The 21,416-nt window shown below is 25.0% G+C and overlaps 3 protein-coding genes across 3 annotated transcripts; all 3 read left to right on the forward strand.

The window, feature by feature from the left end:
- The first annotated feature begins 57 nt into the window (after positions 1–57).
- On the forward strand, positions 58–3,341 carry LOC128954942 (NFX1-type zinc finger-containing protein 1-like). Its single transcript, XM_054300558.1, has 2 exons — positions 58–710; positions 784–3,341. The coding sequence occupies exons 1-2, from the start codon at positions 204–206 to the stop codon at positions 3,283–3,285; spliced, it is 3,009 nt and encodes a 1,002-aa protein (XP_054156533.1). The 5' UTR covers positions 58–203; the 3' UTR covers positions 3,286–3,341.
- Positions 3,342–3,785: 444 nt separating this feature from the next.
- On the forward strand, positions 3,786–5,481 carry LOC128955334 (uncharacterized). The gene is made up of 2 exons (XM_054300998.1): positions 3,786–4,666; positions 4,737–5,481. Exons 1-2 carry the CDS (start codon positions 4,058–4,060, stop codon positions 5,421–5,423), a joined length of 1,296 nt encoding a protein of 431 aa, XP_054156973.1. The 5' UTR covers positions 3,786–4,057; the 3' UTR covers positions 5,424–5,481.
- Positions 5,482–7,202: 1,721 nt separating this feature from the next.
- Positions 7,203–10,085, forward strand: LOC128955034 (axin-1-like). The gene is made up of 2 exons (XM_054300667.1): positions 7,203–7,260; positions 7,777–10,085. The coding sequence occupies exon 2, from the start codon at positions 7,788–7,790 to the stop codon at positions 10,044–10,046; it is 2,259 nt and encodes a 752-aa protein (XP_054156642.1). The 5' UTR covers positions 7,203–7,260; positions 7,777–7,787; the 3' UTR covers positions 10,047–10,085.
- The last annotated feature ends 11,331 nt before the right edge of the window (positions 10,086–21,416 follow it).

Genomic DNA, 21,416 nt, shown 5'->3' on the forward strand with positions numbered 1-21,416 from the left:
TTTTTAAAAAAAGTTTACTTAAAAAATATATAATAAATAACTAACTATTGATTACTTATGTATTGAATTACAGGTTGTTTTGATTGACAACTCATTCAAACATATCATATGTTTTTGTTTTCTGGTGATAGTCGTAGTCGTCGATGAAGAAGATCTTTAGTTATTATATGGTTGTTGTTGTTGTTGTTGTTATCATCTAAAGTATGGTTGTTGTTGTTGCCGATGATGGTAGTAGTCGTCAACAAAATTTTTGGTCAAATTTTCGGTCAGTGACGGCACACACAACGGTCGATGACATCCGTCGAGAATATGAACCCCAATTGGAGCCCAATTTGGTCGACAAAGAGTATGAAGACTGTGACCATTATCTTAGCACTCAATTTGGTTTATTGCGCGAAGAGTTAGTCCGTCCGCTGGTCGACGATGTAAACAGATTAAGACAAGTACTGATTGACTATCAAACGGAACAGGATTTGGAAAATAGTGGACAACAAGACAGTCAACAACAAGAAGATGGACAACAACCACAACATCGAAGAGTATTTAAGAAGAAGAAGAAGACATTGCGTGAAGTGATTGACAGTCATCCGGACATTGTTTCAAATGTTTACTTTTTTATTAAACCGGTCAAAGTTGTTGTCCACAATCGATACGGACCTACCATTGACTTTAGCTTTGATTACTCGCATCTCGAATCAGTTAATCTTCAGGTAAATTTGATTTTAGGTTAAATCTATATCATTGAGATTTGTCTAAACAATTATGATATACAAAAAAATAAAGGATTTTCAACCACTGCTTGAGGGAAATCTAATGTGTCTTTCGTGCGACAAATTCAATAATTCACTGGTTTTCGGTGTGATTGTTAAGAGTAGACTCAATGAACCGGCGGAACGCAATTCAAATGAAATTATTTGGGAGTTCAGTCTTAAAGTGGATTTGGATGAACTACAGTGTCAACAGTTGTTTGAATTTGCACTCAAACCAAACCTCGAGTACATTGGCGTCGAGTCATTGACTTATTTCGAGGGAATGACACATACATTGACTAAACTTCAAAAACTAATAACTGTTCCCTTCGAGGAATATTTGGTTAAACTTAAACGAAAAATTATTGAACCAAAATACTTAAATAATGAGTCGTTTTATGATATGTCGTGTATTGCACCGGAAAATAATGATGCAGTTAATGGTTTGAATGGTGAAGTCGATGATACTAAAGACCCGTTAAAGTCAGTTAAACTTATTGACTCAAATCACAAATTATTAGCCAAAAATGCGTCCATTTTTGATGGCCAACAATTTGAAGCATTTTACGCGGCCATCACTAAAGAATTTGCTATAACTCAAGGTCCACCCGGTACTGGAAAGACATTTGTTGGCCTCAAACTAGTCAAGTGTTTGTTGGATAACGAAAATGTTAGGAATCCAACCGACAATCGCCGTCCGATTCTCATAGTCTGCTATAAGAACCATGCGTTGGATCAGTTTCTCGAAGGGATTTTGAAGTTCAATCAAAATGTTGTCCGAATTGGCGGCAAATCTGAAAGTAAAGAATTAGAAGAGTTTAAGTTGTTTAATATTATGGATAAATTTAGGAAACAAAAGAAAAAACCTTTTAATTTGCGACCAAAGTTTTATCCGTTGGTTTTCAAACAAAATATTAAATGTTTGAAAAGACAAAAAAGATTATCAAATTTGAAATCAGAAATGGAAAACATATTTAAGATGATTAAGAAAAGTTTTTCCCTAATATTGGATTACAATGTCATCGATCCGTTTATACGACCGAAAAATAACATCTTTACCGCTTATTTTGATCGTTTAAGCCGTGAAATCGGCGACGAAGAAGAAAATCCTATAAAGCACTGGTTATTTGGTAAGACATCAGTCATTGATTGGACAAAACTCAAACAAAAGCGTTTATCTTCAACAAAATTATACGATATTATTGAGGATTGGGTCAGAGATGTCTACTCTATGAACGACATTAGCACGAAGTTTGATGATATAATTGGATCAAATGATAACCAATCAGACAATCAGACAGAGGAATCACTGATCGAATCACAAGTTAATAAAAGATGGAAACTTTATCTCTATTGGAGAGAATTATTCTTCGATCACATGAAGAAAAGGTGTAATAATATTTGGGAAACACTTAGCGAAGAGATTACTGAATATCAATCAAAATATTGTAAACTTCAGCGCTTGTTGTGCTCTGAGGCACAAGTGATTGGCTGTACGATTACCGGTGCCGCCAAATATAGTCAACTGATAGATATGTTTGATCCACAAATTATGATTGTCGAAGAGGCTGCAGAAGTACTTGAAGGACATATTGTTGCGGCCATGCCTTCAAACATTGAACATATCATTCTAGTCGGTGACCACAAACAGTTGCGACCGATCACCAATGTCCGTGAATTGACTACGGAATACAAAATGGATATCTCTCTATTCGAGCGTATGGTCACAATGAATATGCCGTACCAGCAATTGCAACAACAGTTCCGTATGAGACCGTGTATTGCAGAACTGCTCAAAGTGGCCAACTTTTACGACATCAAGTTAACCAATGCTCAAAAAGTTACCGTTTATCCCAATATCAACTATACATTTGGCAAAAATATGTATTTCATTGATCACAAACACATTGAAGACAACACCCATTCCAGACAATCACATGACAGAAGCCGATCCAATCTTCACGAGGCAAAAATGATTGTAGAATTTGTTAAGTATCTACTGTTACGCGGATATTCAGGCGACGACATCACTGTTCTCGCAACCTATAACTCCCAGTTATCCGAAATCAAACATCTGATGTTTGAACAGGAAGAGGTGTTTGTTGTTAAGAAAGAACTGGTAGATGAATGCAATCCATTGTTTAGTCAGACCAATGAACCGCCCAAACTTAAAGTACGGGTCAGTTCGGTGGACGGCTTTCAAGGCGAAGAAAACAATATCGTTGTCATATCGTTTGTCAGGAGCAGCAAAATGGGATCAATTGGTTTCCTGCAGAACGAAAACCGTGTGAATGTCGCCCTTTCCCGGGCCAGACATGCCCTCTACTGTGTCGGCAATTTCGAGAATATGTCACAAGAGTCGGATATGTGGAGAAAAATTGTCAAACATCTCAACGAAAATAACTATTTGGGTCAAGTGTTTACTATTGGATGCAAATGTACCGATGAAGTGGAAATTGAAATGCCGGGACAGTTGGCTCTGTTTAATCTACAGCTTAAAAACGGTCGGTGCAGATGTCATACAATTGCTGTTTAAACAGATGACAATAAAAAGTACCGCAAATTGCAATATTATGACCAATAATTGTGATACAGAAAAAAGTCAAATCAAAAAAAAGTTTAAAAAACTATTTAAAAATTGTTTTATTTTTTTTAATTATCTAATACTATTTGTAATTTTTTAAAATAATAACTTTATTAATGTTTGTATGTTTAAAAAAAAATGAATAAAAATATTATTTTTTTCAATTGAAATCTAATTAATTGAAAACTTAATTAATATTTAATTACAGCTAAAAACTTTTTAAATGATTTTATTTATATTATAATTTAATTAATTAATTAATAACTTATTGTCGATACAGTTATATAACAGTTAGTCAAATAGTGTTAACTACACAATAAAATAGTTGCTATCAAATAGCACACAAACACCATTGCAAACACTATTTGTTTAGTATATTATGAGCACTAAAAATGTGTTAACTGTATACACAATAATATAGTTGTCTGTTAAGACATTTAGTGTTATCACTGTTTTGATTGAAAACACAGTGTATTCACAGAACTGTATTATTATAGCCAATCAAATGGATTTATGGCGCGAATCGAACTCTAAGTGCAATACAATCATGTATTTTGACAGTCGATTGAATGACACATTGTTTTCAAATAGTATTCGAATAACTAATTGATTGAATTGTTTTGATTTTTTAATACAAAAAAAGTGATTATTGTTTTGTACACCAAATTGATTGACCACTCGATTCGGGTTAAGTGACCGAAACATATTACCGATCGAAAGACAAATGGATTTTATGGAGACGACGACAACAATTCGCGACAACTGTCCTGAAATGGTGGCCGAAACTTCTTCTTCCGCCGCAATGACTATCGGTTCTCAATCGCCAAAGGTTTGGACACAATTGGAAACGTTGGCCAATGTCTCGACCGACGCGACCACCGCCGCACAGGTTCTGCTGCTGACCAATCAAGAGGTCGCCGCTGACGAGAATATGCGCACCGAATCGTTTACAACAGAATCGATGGCCAGCGATGATAATACTTGCGTTGAAGAACCGATGACTACTGGCGGCGATAACGACGGCGGTCAGCTGCCAACCGATCGACCAGTATATCAGCTGCAGTGCATGGAATCGGGCGGCGATATCGGCAACTATTCTATGTTATCGGTGATGAATAGCGATCGTTCGCAACGTCCATACTGTCCATCACATGAAGCGCGCGAATTGCATAATCATAAGGAACGGCTGCGTCGGTCGCGTATGAAGTGCTCGTGCGAGGCCTTGCGGGTCCTCGTGCCGGGCGTTACCGATAAGACCGATAAAGCGACAGTTCTCGAACATACCGTTGCTTTTTTGCTACATCTCAGCAAATGTCAGGGCGTGAAGTGTACCGTAAGCTCATTGATATAGCATTTATTTGCACCCGAAAAGCATTGCTATTAGTTTTATTATTTGATTGTAGGACTATATGCCAGTAATTCCGCCGCCAATGTCGGCCAAACTGCTTGATTTGTACCCGACTCTGATGACAGGACAGTACCAATACTACGAATCGACGACACCTGAGAGCTCTTTTGACACAACACAGGTGCTCGAAGTCCAGGAGTCAAACGGCCAGAAATACATAACCACTGCCGACGGATATCAATATGTGATTGTAGAGGACGCCGACGGAGCCAGTGTTACAACCGATGGACACCATATGATAGCTCAACGAGTCGGCGACAGTGCACTCACACAACCAATGGAACTAATGACGGCAACTAATAGTAAAGATGCCATCAATGATAATACAAAATTGATAAATAGTGAAATCGCTGAGTGTTCGGCCGCCAAACTTGAGGACAACGACAAACTAGAACCGCAATCGTTGGCGTCAGCCGTCAATCTTGACGAATGCCAAAAGTGTGTCCAACAAGTGGTGGATATGTTAAGTGAAAACAAAGAGAACATCGATCCGAACGGCGCCAACACTTATAATATTGTAAAGCTGAAGAAAAAGCCGGGACGGAAACCAAAGTCGTTGGTCAACAATGTGTTCGGCGACAACAACAACAATACGGCCATTACTGCTGATTCAAAGCCACGAATACCGAAACCTAGGGGACGGCCGAAAAAAATCAGACCAACACCCGAGGCTAACAACTAATTGTTAATTTTAATTGAATTAGTTTATAATTTATATTTTATAATTATTATTATTATATACCGGTATCGGTAATTGTTTTTTATATACACTGTTTCATATATTTTTAATTTTATATAAATCTTATATACATTTAAAATAGTCATTTTTAATTATCGGTAATTTTTGTTTTAATACTGTTTGTATTTAATATAATTTTATTTGTTATGTAAAGTATAGATAAGTTTTTCTTATTATATTTAAGTTTAATAGATTGTAATGCAATTTTAAAGATATATATAAGTTATGTGTGTGTTTGTGTGTAAAAGTTATTTTTGTATTTTGAATAGTTTTCTATTTTGAATAATATTTTTTTTAATCAAATTATTACTAATACTATAAAATTGTTGATTGATTAAGATATAGTGTTATCAAAATAAGTCTATGTTTAGCGGATCCATACATAAAGACATTTCAAGTTAAAGATAGGTTTAGAAAAAAAATTTACTTATATTAAAATTTTTAAAATATGATATTCATTTGGTGAAAGGTTTTTTTGGACGTCCTATAAGGTGTACTGTCTCTCGAAAAAAAAGTTTGAATATATGAATGAAATGCTATTATAACGTCAATTGCCGTAAAATTACTCAAAACATACTATGCTATGGATTTTACTATAGCTAAGGGATCGTACAGTTAGTACAGCGATTGTAAAACACATGAGAGAGAGAGAGAGAAAGAAAGAGAGAGATAGTGAATGAGTGTAAGAGAGAGAGAGAGAGAGAGAAAGAGAGAGAGCTATGATAGAGACCATTGAGAGAGAGAGAGAGAGTCAGTGAGTGAGTGCTCTCTCAATGACTGCTATTATAAACAGTAATAAATGGCTGACAAAGACATGACATGAGTTTTGTTACGATTTTTTTGTGGTTTATATTAATTAAGTTTTGGATTTAATTTGATTTTGTTTTTTTAAATCATTAGTTAGTAATCATAAGTTGAATAATGTATTCAATAATTAGTTTGAAAACTTTATTATTATTATTATTATTGAATTGTTTTATGTTATGACAACACAGTGTTTGTATTATGTAATTGTTTTTCATGTGTTTTATTATGTGTTTAACTCAATACACAATTCATAAGACAAGAGACGACAATAATAATAATAATAACTTTTATTTTTAATAATTTTTTTTTTTTTTGAATAAATAAAAGTAAAAACAAGTTTGCAAAACAAATAATTATTAGTATCATATATAATAATAGTATGTAATTATAAATAATAACTAATAATTTTTTTAAAAAAAATTTACTAAAAGTATTTTGTTTTTTATTGTTTTTAAGTTTTGTGTCTATAGTTTTGTTTGTGCTGTCAATCAAAACTTCATATTGAAATTAATGTAATATTTTTTTTAAAAAAAAAAGAGATAATTATTATCAATAAGAAAATATTATCAAATGATATATTATTATTAATATGCAAAATACAATCAAAATAATCGTAATATTGTTTTCATCATTAAATCATTGGTTAATTAGTTAATTAATTAATTATTATTACAACAGTTATTAATAATGAGTACAACAAATGCAATAAGGGTTACAAATATTAATAATAATAATAATAACAATACTGTTATTAATAGTAATTGTAATTCAATTATAGCTAATAATAATAGTAATAATAATAATAATTTGCCACAAATTACTACTACAAGTAGTAGTAGTAATAGTAATAATAATAATAATGACAATAATAATGTAAATAGTAATAGCAATCAAAGTAGTGATACAATTAATATTATTAATAATAAAAATAAATTAATTAATGCCAATAAAATTAATTTAAATGCCATTAAAGGTATGATATTATATTTTTTAAAATACAATATATCACTCAAATAAAATATTAAGTGTTTTAAAAGTGTTAATTCAAAAAAAAAAAAAGTTTTGATAACAATTTTATGTCTATAATTATTTAGTACTAAATACAGCTATTAATTACAATATAATGACTTGCATGTGAATTAATATCAATATATCAATTAATGATATATTATTAATATTTTATTTTTTTCTTATCAATGAATTAATTATATAAAAACATTGTTATTATTTTTTTTAAAGTTATCAATTGGTTATCAAATAAATTATTATAATAGGGATTTCAATTAAGTGATTAAAGTGACAGCAATTATGTTTGTCTCAATAGTTTTTTTATGTGATAATACAATATCAAGTATTATTTAATAGACTGTATTTATAAATTGTATATTATTTTAGTTACTGATATAAACTGTGTTTTATATTCAATAATCAATTTTTAGTAACATTTATGTGAATATAAAGTATTTTAATTTTTTTGTTTGTTTAACAGATAAGTCCAATATGAGTGTCGGCGATAAACTACAACAAGATTATAATGGCCAGCAAACTGCTAATACCGTAAACCCGACGGCCATCGGTAAAAAGCCATCGAAATCTATTGCTCATCATTTGTCATCATCACAGCCCACATCATATTCTACATCCATTTCATTGCCATCTATGCCACCGATGCCAACGCCACGAACCGCCAATTTTGCTGCCGCAACACCAACAACGACAACTGTCAACAACTCGTCATCTATGAGTGACCCGTTGATTGACCGAACCCCATGTGGATCGGCCTCATTGACTCCACACTCGGACGTGTCCTACGAGACACCGCCGCACGTGCGCTGGAGTCACGATTTTTATCATTTGATTTACGATGAAAAGGGCGCCGACCTGTTCATGAAGTTTTTAGTACAATCGGGCGGCGGACTAGAAAATCTACTAAAGTTTTGGTACGCTTGCGAAGGTCTCAAACAGATAGCACCGGAGGACAGGGAGAAGATTAAGAAAGTTGTCGGTGCCATATATAAGAGGTTTATCAAGTATGCCAATACTATACCACTGTCCGACAATGTCAGAGAAACACTCAAAAAAGACTTGTTGAGCGAACCGACAGCTGATCATGATTTAGATCCGCGATATAACCAACAGGTGTTCAACGCCGCCCAACAAGAAGTCGAGGAGCAACTAAAGAGTGACATTTATTTAAATTTTTTCCAATCGGATACGTATATAGAATATATTGCAAGCATCAGTGATGACCAACCAATGGGTGCCGTCGGTGGCACCGCCGAAGTTGCAGCCAGTGATTACACAGTCAACATCACAAACATTGATGAAACTCATTCGTCAAACAACATCGATTCGATGTCATTCGTATCGATGGAATCCAGTCTCGAAGATTACAGTTCTCACAGCGAGTTCGGTGATTACAAAACACTGCCCACAGTTTTTGAAGACTCGGAGTTTCAAACGTCCGCCAAATCTGGTGACGCGTCCAACAACAGTGCCGATAGATCTCACATTAGTCACAAGTTTAATATGTTTATGGATGGCCGGCCAACACGGGTATCGCCAAACATATTGAATCGTCGTCTAAAAAATTTGAAAGCTCAACGTAATACTAGCGGCGGTTTGCATCTGCCAAAAGTTATCAACGAACCGCATCCGATTGGCAACAACAATGTCCGACGGCTGGGAATGCAGTCATATATGAGGTCAAAAGCGATGCCCACTCCGCCAAACCCGTATCACGTGACATATGCGCCACATTTGCCACCATCGGCTCAGGACACCAGTACCAATGTGTCCACTTCTTCTCATTCAACCAACAATTCAATGTCTTTAACGAACGGACCACAACTGGAGGGTTCCCGTGAAAACAGGAATATCAGAAACAAGAAGATCGGTCAGTCGAATCTGGAGATCCAACAGATCCAGCAAAATGCCAAACTCAATACAATCAATGGTCAGATTAAAAATAATTTCTTATTACATCAGCCGCGAACAATGCGTCCAATGGATGGTTCACATCGTATTCAGCCGTCAAATGTCGACGAATTCGCTAAAGTTTTGATGATTAAGTTGGAAGCCGTCAGAACAAAGATGGAGAAACTCGACACAAATGACAAAAGTCTGAAAGAAAAATTGATTGTATTGTGTGAACAGCAAACAGCCAACAACAACACCAATGTGACAGAAGTAGCCGTTTGTAAGCCAAACATTCGGGATCTGATTAAAGAGAAACCGTTTGCACCAGAAGAAGATAACGATGATATACTCGGCAAACATATTGCTCTGACTATTGATACGCCCACTGAGACTCCCGAATCAATTGTCAGGTGTCGTCTGTCACCGCCCAAGAGTTACGGGAATCACGGTTTTCATCCAAAGTCTTCTTTTGATCACAATCCCGGAACTGTTCCAACAACTAAGTCTATGCCGTCAATACAATCAATGCCTCCGCCGCCCACGACGATGTCACGCGTGAGCTACGGTAAACAGCCAACTGTGGTCATTATTGTTAAGTATTCGACCGAACCGATGCCTTATCGATTGCCAGTGGCCGGTACTTCGGTTACGTTTCGTCAATTTAAACGTACGATACCATACAAGGCCGGCAATTGGCAGTACTATTTCAAACGCAAATGCGACTCAAAAGAGATAATAGAGTTGTCCACACCGTTTGTCTTAGAAAAGATTACCGAAGATAACATTATTTTGCCGCAAATCGATGGTAAAGTTTATGCCGAAATCCAAGAATCCAGTTGACCGTAAAATATGAGCTGACATAACAACACTTCAAAACCCAGTCATCTAAATCAATGTTTACTCAATTTTTTTAGTAGAAATTATTTTATATCAAAAATTTATTTTTTGATATAAATTTTATACATATTTTTTAAATACAAGTTTTCAATTGTTTTTTAAAAAGCACTATTATTATTATTATAAATAATTTATTATGAATTGTTAATTATAATAACATCAGTAATATTTTTTTTTGGAAAAAATATATTTGAATTAATGTTAATATTATATTAAATACTTAAAATTTGACACAATAGACGATTGCAATTATAAAATACCATCTATTTATAAATAGAGTAAATTATTATTATTTTTTTGGTAGACAATCTACTGTTGAATTTAGTGCCTAAATGTTGTTTTATTTATCAAAACAAACAAAATATGCCTTAAATAAGTGATCATTTAAAAAAAAAAAATAATAATATATTAATAGTTGTGAGTCATTATAAATTTGATATTAATATATGTTTTTTTTAAATATTAATATTAATTGAAATTAATGAATGTATTTTTCATGGTTATTTTTTTATTGCTTAAAAATCTTTTTTAAAAAAATCTTGAAATCATTGTTTTTTAAATAATTATTTAATTAATGATATTATCCTAAAATTCTACCTCAAAGTGTATTTTAATGTTTTTAATAATTACAAAAAAAATAATCTAGCATTTTTTGAATCACAATTTTTATCACTAATATCATTTTTTTAATTAATAATATTTTCATTAAAACTTAACACATTATCGAGCTTCTTATTTAAAAAAAATATTAATATTTTAGTTTAATTATTATGACGTTTTTTTGAAAAAATAATGTTTTATTTTGTTTTAGAAATATTTGATATATTTTTTTAATAATTGCTATTTTTAATCGCAAAACAATTGCTATTATCTGTCTAAACTTTTTATTTTTATTTAATATTTATTTTGTGTGTCATATTATTGTTTTATTACATTAATTGGCAAACTATTATTTATTGTAACATTAGGCAATTTATTGTTAATTTTTTTTTATTAATTAAAAGTTATTTGCAATAAAAAAACATTGTAATTCATTTATATTGATAAATATGAAAATAACAACATTATAAATGTTTGTATAATTTTTTATATAAAATTGTAATTATAATAAACAATTGGAAATCGTATTAATTATTTAATTTTGCCATTTTTAAATGTATTGCATATTTAGAAATTAGTTATAAATTATTAAATGATAAATAAAATCATTCATTAATTTATATGACATAAAATGTTTATTTGATATTTATTTAAAATAATAATACGGTAATTATTATTTAAAATAAATACTGTATATTTAATTTATAAATATTTCTAAAAGTTATTTATTTTATACTGTTATGATTGAGTTTGAATTGAAAATATTTTTTATATGATTATAATTATTTTACATTTAATGTAATTGGCTAAAATAAAAACTAATAATTATTTTACTTATTATTACTACTACTACTACTAAAAAAACTATAAATCACAAAATAAATTTGAAATATTTGATTGAAATACAAGTTTTTCTTTTAAGAAAATTATTAAAGAAATTAAACAAAAATTATTGCTTTTTAATAGACAAACACTCCGTTAAAGTCAATGAATCCTCGTGTGAGTGAAAAAAACGTTTTTATTTTATTTATTTATTATGTTTTGTTTTTGTCGTGAATTTTTTGTAGCTATGAATTGGTTATCAAATGAATTGAATCATCAAAAATAGCAAAACTAAAATAAAAAACACAAAAAAATGTATTACAAATAACTCATGATATAGCATACAATACCCTATTATAAAAATGTTATTTTTGAGTATATAAGTCACTGATTTATTTAAAGTTAACCAAATAATAAGCCATTTCTTGTATTACAGTATACGGTGTGTGTGTGTGTGTGTGTGTATGTAATACTATGTATAATCTTTGCCATACCTGAGCTTAAGGCACAGGTATTTTCCTATCTGTGTGTTTCCAAGTACTGTATGTAATGTTTTGACCTATAAAAGTTCATATAATTAAAAATCACATAAATATTTAATATTATATTATACAATATTGTATTGTTTTTTTTAAAAAAATATTATTATTCTGAGACTGAGATATATTTTTATACAAACAAATAAATCCATTGAAAACAAATTAAACTCATTATATATATAGAGTTTAATATATCATATGAATGACTTTAATAATAATAATAATAAAAATCTTTTGTTAATTTAGTAATAAATGTATTTATTTAGTTTAGGCTTTTATCACACTGTAATTTTGTGATAAAATTTAATTACAATTTAAAGTCACTCGTTTTTTATAAATGACAAATTATTATTATAAGTTATTGTTTCAAAAATTAATTTTTATTTTATTTTTAATTTATTAGATAACAACACATAGAGAAAGTTTGCTTTTAATTATATTTAATCACTTAATTTATTTTAGTCAACAATTCAACTAAAATTTATTACATTTTGAATGGTATACAGTATTGTTGTTGATTTTACTTTAAAATAATAATAATAATAATAAATTATTATTTTTGTTATTATTAGTGTAAAATTTTGTTAGGATAAAAATATATATTTATAAAATGTGATACTAAATAAGTTTTTACTTTTTTTGTTGTTGGTTTGATTGTGTATTAAAATTGGATATATTATTATAATTATTATTTTTTTAATTATTTTGTAATTTTGTTATCTATTAAACATTTGGAATTTATATACTTTATAGTCACCAATACATCAGTTACTAATGTCTGGGTAAGTGTGGAATAAATTTTTAAAAAATTAAAAAATAAATTTTGATAATATATATACTAAAACTATAATAAAATTAGAAATTTAAAATAAAACTACAATTAATGTATTACATATATTGCAGATTTACCAATAGTACTGAAGTTTTAAAGTAGTTTTAAAGTAGTTTTAAAAATATAAGATTAATAATATAAAAATAAGACTTAAGATATAAGATATATATATATAAAATATAAAAATAATACAGTTTAGTAAATGCATTAAAAAAATAAATACTTATTTTGTAGAATATACTGTTCTGTAAATGTTATTGTTATATTAAAATAAATATTTTAGTAAAAAATATCAAATTTATATTTATAACATAATAATATAATATTTAAACAGTAAAACCAAATTGGACTGTACTTTACAGTAAATACATGTAATTTTTATATTTATAGCTATTGTATTAGCTATTATAGTATTATATAAGATTTTTTGTTTTTCTAAATAATTTTATATTTATAAAAGTATTATTTTTAGTGTTTAATTTAGTAAATTATGATATAAAATTCAAATATAATCTTATAATTGTTTAAATATAATAACCATCAAAACAGCTTGAGTTAAATATAAATGTGTGATTAAAATTATCATTTACTATGAATTATAATTATGAATTAAATTTTAATGACAATATGTTTTATAAATAGGCGCATAAATACATTTTATACTAATTAATTTCAGATTAAAATATATATTAAATTATTATTCTTTAATATGGTTTTAAATGAATTTTTATGAGCTAATTATAAAATGGATACATTTAATAGATAGATAAGTTTAGTATATATACTATACAAACAATAATTGTAGTTAATCTAGACATACATACAGTTAATTTATACATGAAATTATAATAATAATAATTATTATTATTATCATCAATTTTTGTATAAACTGTATTTGTATTTAGATATTAAAACTAAATTAAAAATTTCGAAACATTAAATAATATTAATATTTTTTATATAAAATTAATTAATATACAATTTTTAAATATAAAAAAAAATTATGTAATTGTTTTGCATGAAAATCAAAATTATTGATGCATTCAATTTAATTTTGTGATTTATATAAAATAAAAATACGATTTTTTATTATAATTAGTATTATTGAAAACATCTCAAATATATTTTTTTTAAATATATATATAATGTATTCTTTTTGATGCTTTAAAAACAATATTAAATTATAGTTTCAGTTGTTTTAGTAGCTTTAATAAGCCCTATATCTAACATAAATTTAATTTAATTTACAATAAAAAAATGGGATCATAAGATGTTTACAAAAAATTAATTTACTCTTAAATAAATTAGTAGTTTTAATAAAAAAGTATATTATTAAATATCGGGATTATAATATAATATATAAAATTTTATGATATATTAGTTTTTTTTGTTTGATTTTCTGTTTTGATGTCAAATGTTTATTTGGCATTACGTCTAGTACTACTCAAAACAACAAAAAATTAATTTTATTTACTTTTAGCATTAATATAAATTTAAAGAGATTTATATTATAGTAAATAAAGTATATAAAAATAATATAATATATTGTAGAAAAAATGTATGGTATTATGTATTACTATATATTTGATATATTCTATACAATATAAATATACTAAAAAAATAATACAGTATTATTATTGATCATAACGATAAAGTAATAGTGTTTTTTTAATATAAAAATAAGATATTTGAAAACATTTAGTGTTGTTGTTTTCGACACAGAAATCCTTTATTATTAAATTTTTCAAAATTTTTTGTTTTATTTTTATTAATCAATATTTAATATCCGATGAGAAGTTGACTTTTTAGTTCATGTAATTTTTTAAAAATACAATATATATATAACAAGTTATTATCTACTCTTACAAAATAATATTATAACAATAATAAAAATGTTTACAAAAACTATTGTATTTTTATATATCATATATTTTTAAAATTTACTAAATAATATACTAATAGCTAAAAATACTACAAATTTTCAAATGTTAATACCTACAGATAATGAAAAATTATTAGTCACATGATAAGCAACTAAATTGTTTGTAACTATTTATTTTGACGATTATTAATATCTTTATACAGTATAGTATTAGTAATAATTAACTATAATATAAAATTTATTAGTATTATTACTTTTGAAATACATTTGAGTGATCAAACATTTTGAGTAAAATGTTTTAAAACAATCATGTTTTGAAAATAATAAACACTATAAATATAAGTATATATATATATATATTTAATTGTAACAAATGTTAATTTAGTTAATTTTTGTTTTGTTTTATAGTATTATATACTTTTATAAATTAAAAACCAACAAAACAAACATTCAATTATTTTATATAAAAAAACTTATTTCACAGATATTTATTAATATGAGAGTACATTAACTTACTATATAATTGACATTTGATGTTATCATTTTGAAAATTAATTTACTGTAGAGAATAAAACAAATGGGAAAAGAAAAAAAAGTTAAATATTAATTATAAAATTATGATATAATTAAATACAATTAACTAAAGCCTATTATTTTCAATTGAAAAAATATGTTTAATTGCTCAATATAAAAAACATCTGTAATTAATAATAATAATAATAAACAATACAATTAAACCAAAAATATCTGAATATTAGTTAATTTGTATTCATTTACAGAAACAGTTGCCAAACAATTTTTCAGTTGATATGCACTTTAGTTATGAAAATTTAAATTTATTAAGTGTTCAGAAACTTCAACAATAAGCAACTTATGAATATTTAATTAAAACTTATTTATTTAAACAAGAGGTAAGATATTTGTTTATAAAATTTTAATTTTTAGATAAAAATTATATATTTATTTAATTTGATTTTAAATTTTTAATATTCTATATTATAATATTAAATTAACAAAAATATTTGTCTATTATAATTTTAAAAACATAAAAAAAATTTATTTTTGTTTGTGACTACTATTATTTATTTAGAAAATTTTTGCATGTATTTGTTGGAGAATATTTTTTTATAAACATATCATACAATTTTTAAACATATTTATATTTTTATAATTTATAATTTGATTAAATATACAAATTACAGTGTTAGCACACACACACACACACACACACACACACACACATACATACATACACACACACACACATACATACATACATACATACACACACACACACACACACACAAACTACATGCATATGTAATGTAATGTAAATATACGGTAAATTTAATTCAGACCAAAAGTTTAGATGCCATTTCCCTTTCATTAAATACAGTTCCTATTAATACAATATTGTATATATCGATAAAAAGTTATAAACAGTGAAAATTTATATACAATATACTGAAAAAAGAGATAAAAAAAATCCAATTTACTTTTGGTGTATCATTTAAAATAAGAGATAATTTTAAATACATAACACAAATTCAATATTGTTTGTCATTAGAAAAGTAGTTTTAACTTTTTTTTGTTTGTTTTTTCTTTGTTGAAAAATGTTTTAATTATTTTTATTATTCATTTATTATTATTTTGTAATAAAAGTTTTTCTAAACAAACCAAATGAACGAAAATAAATTATATTATTATATTTCATGATTTTTTTTGTGAAATACATAAAAAAATGAATCTACGGTTTGACTCTGTTTTTAGTGGTCGTTACGCAACAATTATTATTTACCACATATTATTTATACAGTATATATATATATATATTGTATATTTACTATATATCTCAATCGATTAGTTAAAAACTAAAATAATAATTAATTTTTTTCAATGTGATATATACGATATTTGCTATATAAGCTTTATTTAATAAATATACAGTATCTATACTGTATATATAATATAACTATGATATTAAGCATAAGATTAAAAAACTTAAAGTTTACAATTACCGGTAATTAAAAATATTGACATAACATTAAAATTAATTTATTATTTGCTCATTTGTACTGTATATAAAGTACATAATATTAACACTTTATTATAGTAGAATATTTTATCAAAATTTAAATAAATATATTTTTATTTTTATTAGATAAGATAAAAGTAGAATATAATTATTTGTACTAATAATAATCACACATAATGTTTGCAATCATTGTTATCTAATGTTATATTTTAAAAGATTATTATTATTTTTAGTTTAATTATTAAAATAACAATAAAATATATTTTATTAGTAAATAACATTTTGTGTGTGAAGATGTTATCCAAATAAAAATAGTTGTACATAATTATATGCTATTATAATGACAATAATTTGACAATTAATTTGACAATTAATTTGACAATTAATTTCCAAAATTCATAAAATATGATATTTTCTAATCTCTATAAAATTATTTATAAAAATATTTATTTCACAATTTATTATATAAAAAAGTCACTATTGGTACTAATTAAAAATCCATTATAAAGTTTTTTAATTCATTTTATTAAAATCCTTAAATTTAAATTATTAATATTAAAATAAATCTATAAATAAATAATTTAAATATACTCATTAACTTTAAAATATGTGTATTTTAAATGAAATATTTAATTTAAATGTGATCTAATATTAATAAACACATTTGTTTCATTTTTTAAAACCTAAAGAATTTTAGATTCAATAATTATACATTTTTAACTAATTTAAATCATTAATAGCATAATTATTTATTCATATAAATATAAGGTCAAATAAAATTGTTAATATATCAGTAGTGTATTGATTAATAATTTTTTATACTCTATTAAATAGTTGTTATAATAGTTGCTAAAAAAAGTCAAATAGTTGTTAAAATAGTTATTTAAACTGTACTAAATAGTTGAATATAATTGCCAAAAAAGCCAAATAGTTATTGAAATAGTTATTTATTTTCTTATAAATATTTCAACTGATATATAATTCACTTGTTTTCAGCATATTTACAAAAATGATTTATATAAATAAACTAATTATTTCTATTGTTGAAAAAGTAATATGAGTTGATAACAGTTTACACATTTTATATAATTTATATAACTATTACTTTTTGTTTTTACATATAATTGTGCAATATTTTACAATTTAATGCTTATATTTTTCAAAATCAATGAAATAATTATTTATAAGTTTTTATAGTTTCTAACCCAACAAATAGTTATTTATAGTTATAATAAAATTTCGGAAATAGCGTCCACTGGTCAAGTTAGGTGGACATACTAAGTCCCAGTTATAAGCGCTGAACCGACAAAATCATTTTTTTTAGTTGGAAATCAAGACACTATATATCAGTGATCACAGTATATCACAAATTATTATAGTATATTATATATTATATAGTACTGTATGTAGTATATAGTATAGTAATGTATTAGTATAGTATAGTATATATTAACTAAATATATTAATAATAAATAGAAATCACAATGAATTTATTATTTAAAATCTTATATTATTAATTTAAAAATTATCAATTGTATGTTTATTTAATAATATAATTTTTTCTTTATAAATTTGACATTGATTTTAAAATGATTGTATATTTGTCTATTTTTTATTGATTTATTGATAATACATTATTATTTTGCTATTATATCATATTTAGGTATATAAAAAAAATTATATCAATTTTTATTATAAAAATGTTGTCATCTTAGATAATAAACTGTATTGATTTGTCTAATTTATACAATTTTATACAATTTACAGAACCATTGATAATAGTTTGAAATACAAATATAAAGTTATGTCAAAAACACGAAAGATATTATTATTATAACAAATAAATCACAAACTGTTTTAATAGATTTATTATCAATTATTTCATGCATTAATTCACATGTTATCGATATATCTTTTATTTTGGTTATTAACTGAATAACATATAAGTTGACAAAAATAGTTTAAACAAATTTTCATTGTTTTTTCTGTATGAGACTATATTAGAAATTTATAATTTTTACAATAATTTTTTTATCTAATAAGAAAAATATCATTTTTAAAAAATACAAACAACAAAAAACACAATTACATACTTTAAACAGTGAACAAAAAAAACTTGAAGATTACAATTGTGTCAATCAAAGAGACACATATTGTAAAATGTGAAATTTTTTTAATACATGTGTTTAGCTTTATATCAAAAAATTTTATAATACAAATTTTTAGAAACAAAATTTTTAAAAAATCATATTAGTCATGTAAGATATTTGTTAAAATAATATCTTATTGATATATACAGTATATCATACAGATAATTATGACAAATATGTTTTACAAAAATTTTTACAAATAAACATCCTATAATAATTATTAGTAATTATAAGTAGTATAATATAATAATAATTATTTATAATGTGTATTTGTGTATCTATATAATTATTAATTATCTTATAAAATATAAATACAACTATTATCGATATTATTTATAATTTGTGCTTATATTTGAATTACACTTTTTTATTGATTATTCTTACAATGTTTTGTTTTAAAAATTATTTTATTCATAAAATTTTAGATATAATCTAATTTATTATAATTCATAAAATGGATTCAAGGAATTTAATTAAGTCCAGAATGAAAATTAAATCAAATTTATGGTATGTATTTTGAATATATTTATTTGTTAAAAAATATTTACATAAAGATTTTATTTTTAATAATATATATACTTAATTGTATTATTATTATACAACATAAAATAAAATTACAGAAAATTATTTTTATTTAACTATGCATCAATAATTTGTATACATTATAGTCTATATTTTATCATAATTATATTAATAAATACTACTTATTAAATTGTATAAATGTACAATAAAATTATGTAATTAATGCATAAAATATTATGTTTTACTAAATTATTGTAATCATTAAAATATGATTTAAAAAAATAAATTTTTAAAACTAATATTTATAGGATTCTCTTAAAATATGTTAGAATTTCTATACAATCTAAACCCAGAATATGATTATGAATGTACTGTATATTGATTTAATGCAATTTTAATAGTAAACTTTAAATTTATATTGTGGTTTATAAGATATTTTCAATATATATATATATATATATATAATTTATATGTATTATAATAAAATTTATGTATCATTTTTACAAATATTTTCTAATAGAATTTAATTATTTTTAATATTTACAAACATTTCCTAAAATGATTTTTAAAAAAATATTTATCATTTTTTTTAAATAAATAAAAAAAATTGGAAAATATTAGATTATAGATAATTTTTACGATTTAATACAAATAAATAAATAATTTATTCATTGGAATCTACATTCAAACTAATTATTATAAGCAAATAAACAGTTTTATAATTTATTTGAACAAACAAAGTATAAATGACATATTGATTGTTATTTTTAATAATTTATAAAATATAGATATATTTATTACAAAATTCTAATTTTTAAAGTTTTTTAGTTTATTAAATAAAAAAAATAAATTATGAAATTATTGAAAATAGTAAATTATATTACCATATTATAGTAAATATATAATTTAATATCTAAAAACAATATTATATTGATATATATATATATAAATATAGATTTTATGATTGAATGTATTCAATAAAATAGTAAATTCTTATTTGCTGTCTTTTCTTATTATTTAAAAACTGTAAAAATTATTGTTTGCGAAAAAAATCAATTATAAAATTTGATATTTTTTGCAACAAAAAACAGACTGAAATTAAAAAAAACATACCATAAAGTCTAGATAATCATATAATAATAATAATAATAATACAATACTAATTCAATATAGAAATAGAAATATTTCAATAGAAAGTAATTTTCGATATATTTATATATAAAAAATAACAGTTTATTCATTGGAAATATATGAGAAAATACTAAATTAATAATAAAGATATAAATGTAAGAAAACATTGAATATTTTATGTTGGTTTTGATTATATACTGTAATAATAATAACAAGAAATAAAAAATATTTTTTTTATGAATGAAATTAATTGTTAACCAAGTTTTATGTCAAAGTTTGTTAACCCTATTTTTTATAAGTTATATATTAGATGAGTAAAAATGTGTAGTATTTCTTAAATGTATTGAATTTAACTCTTTGTTAGATATTATATATATATTTACTTTTTTTGCTATTTTATTGGCTTTAACTATAATATATTGTAGAAAATAGCATATAATTTAATAGTTGTGTCACGCACTATACATTGATCATTGTGTTATACAGTGTTATTAGTTAGCCGGCAAATTAAATGCCATTTTTATTTAGCATTTGTTTGTTTTTTTGACACTAATTGCCAATTAATTAGAGACACTGATGACCCTTTAATTTAAAGACATTAAAATTCAAAACAATAATTACAATGAGATTTTAATTATATGCTAACATTAATGTAATAAAAGTTAGTAAATATGATAAAATTGTTTAGATCTTATTTAAATGTATTAAAATTTTTTTGGACAAATATACTTAATTTAAGTTTTAATTTAGTTATTAATAAACTTATTTTTTATTATTAAATAGCTGATCAATAATTAACA

This window comes from Oppia nitens, unplaced genomic scaffold (genome assembly GCF_028296485.1).
Source record: "Oppia nitens isolate AA-2021 unplaced genomic scaffold, nextdenovo-longstitch-racon4-pilon3 scaffold2_pilon_pilon_pilon, whole genome shotgun sequence".
NCBI classification, from domain to species: Eukaryota; Metazoa; Arthropoda; class Arachnida; order Sarcoptiformes; family Oppiidae; genus Oppia; species Oppia nitens.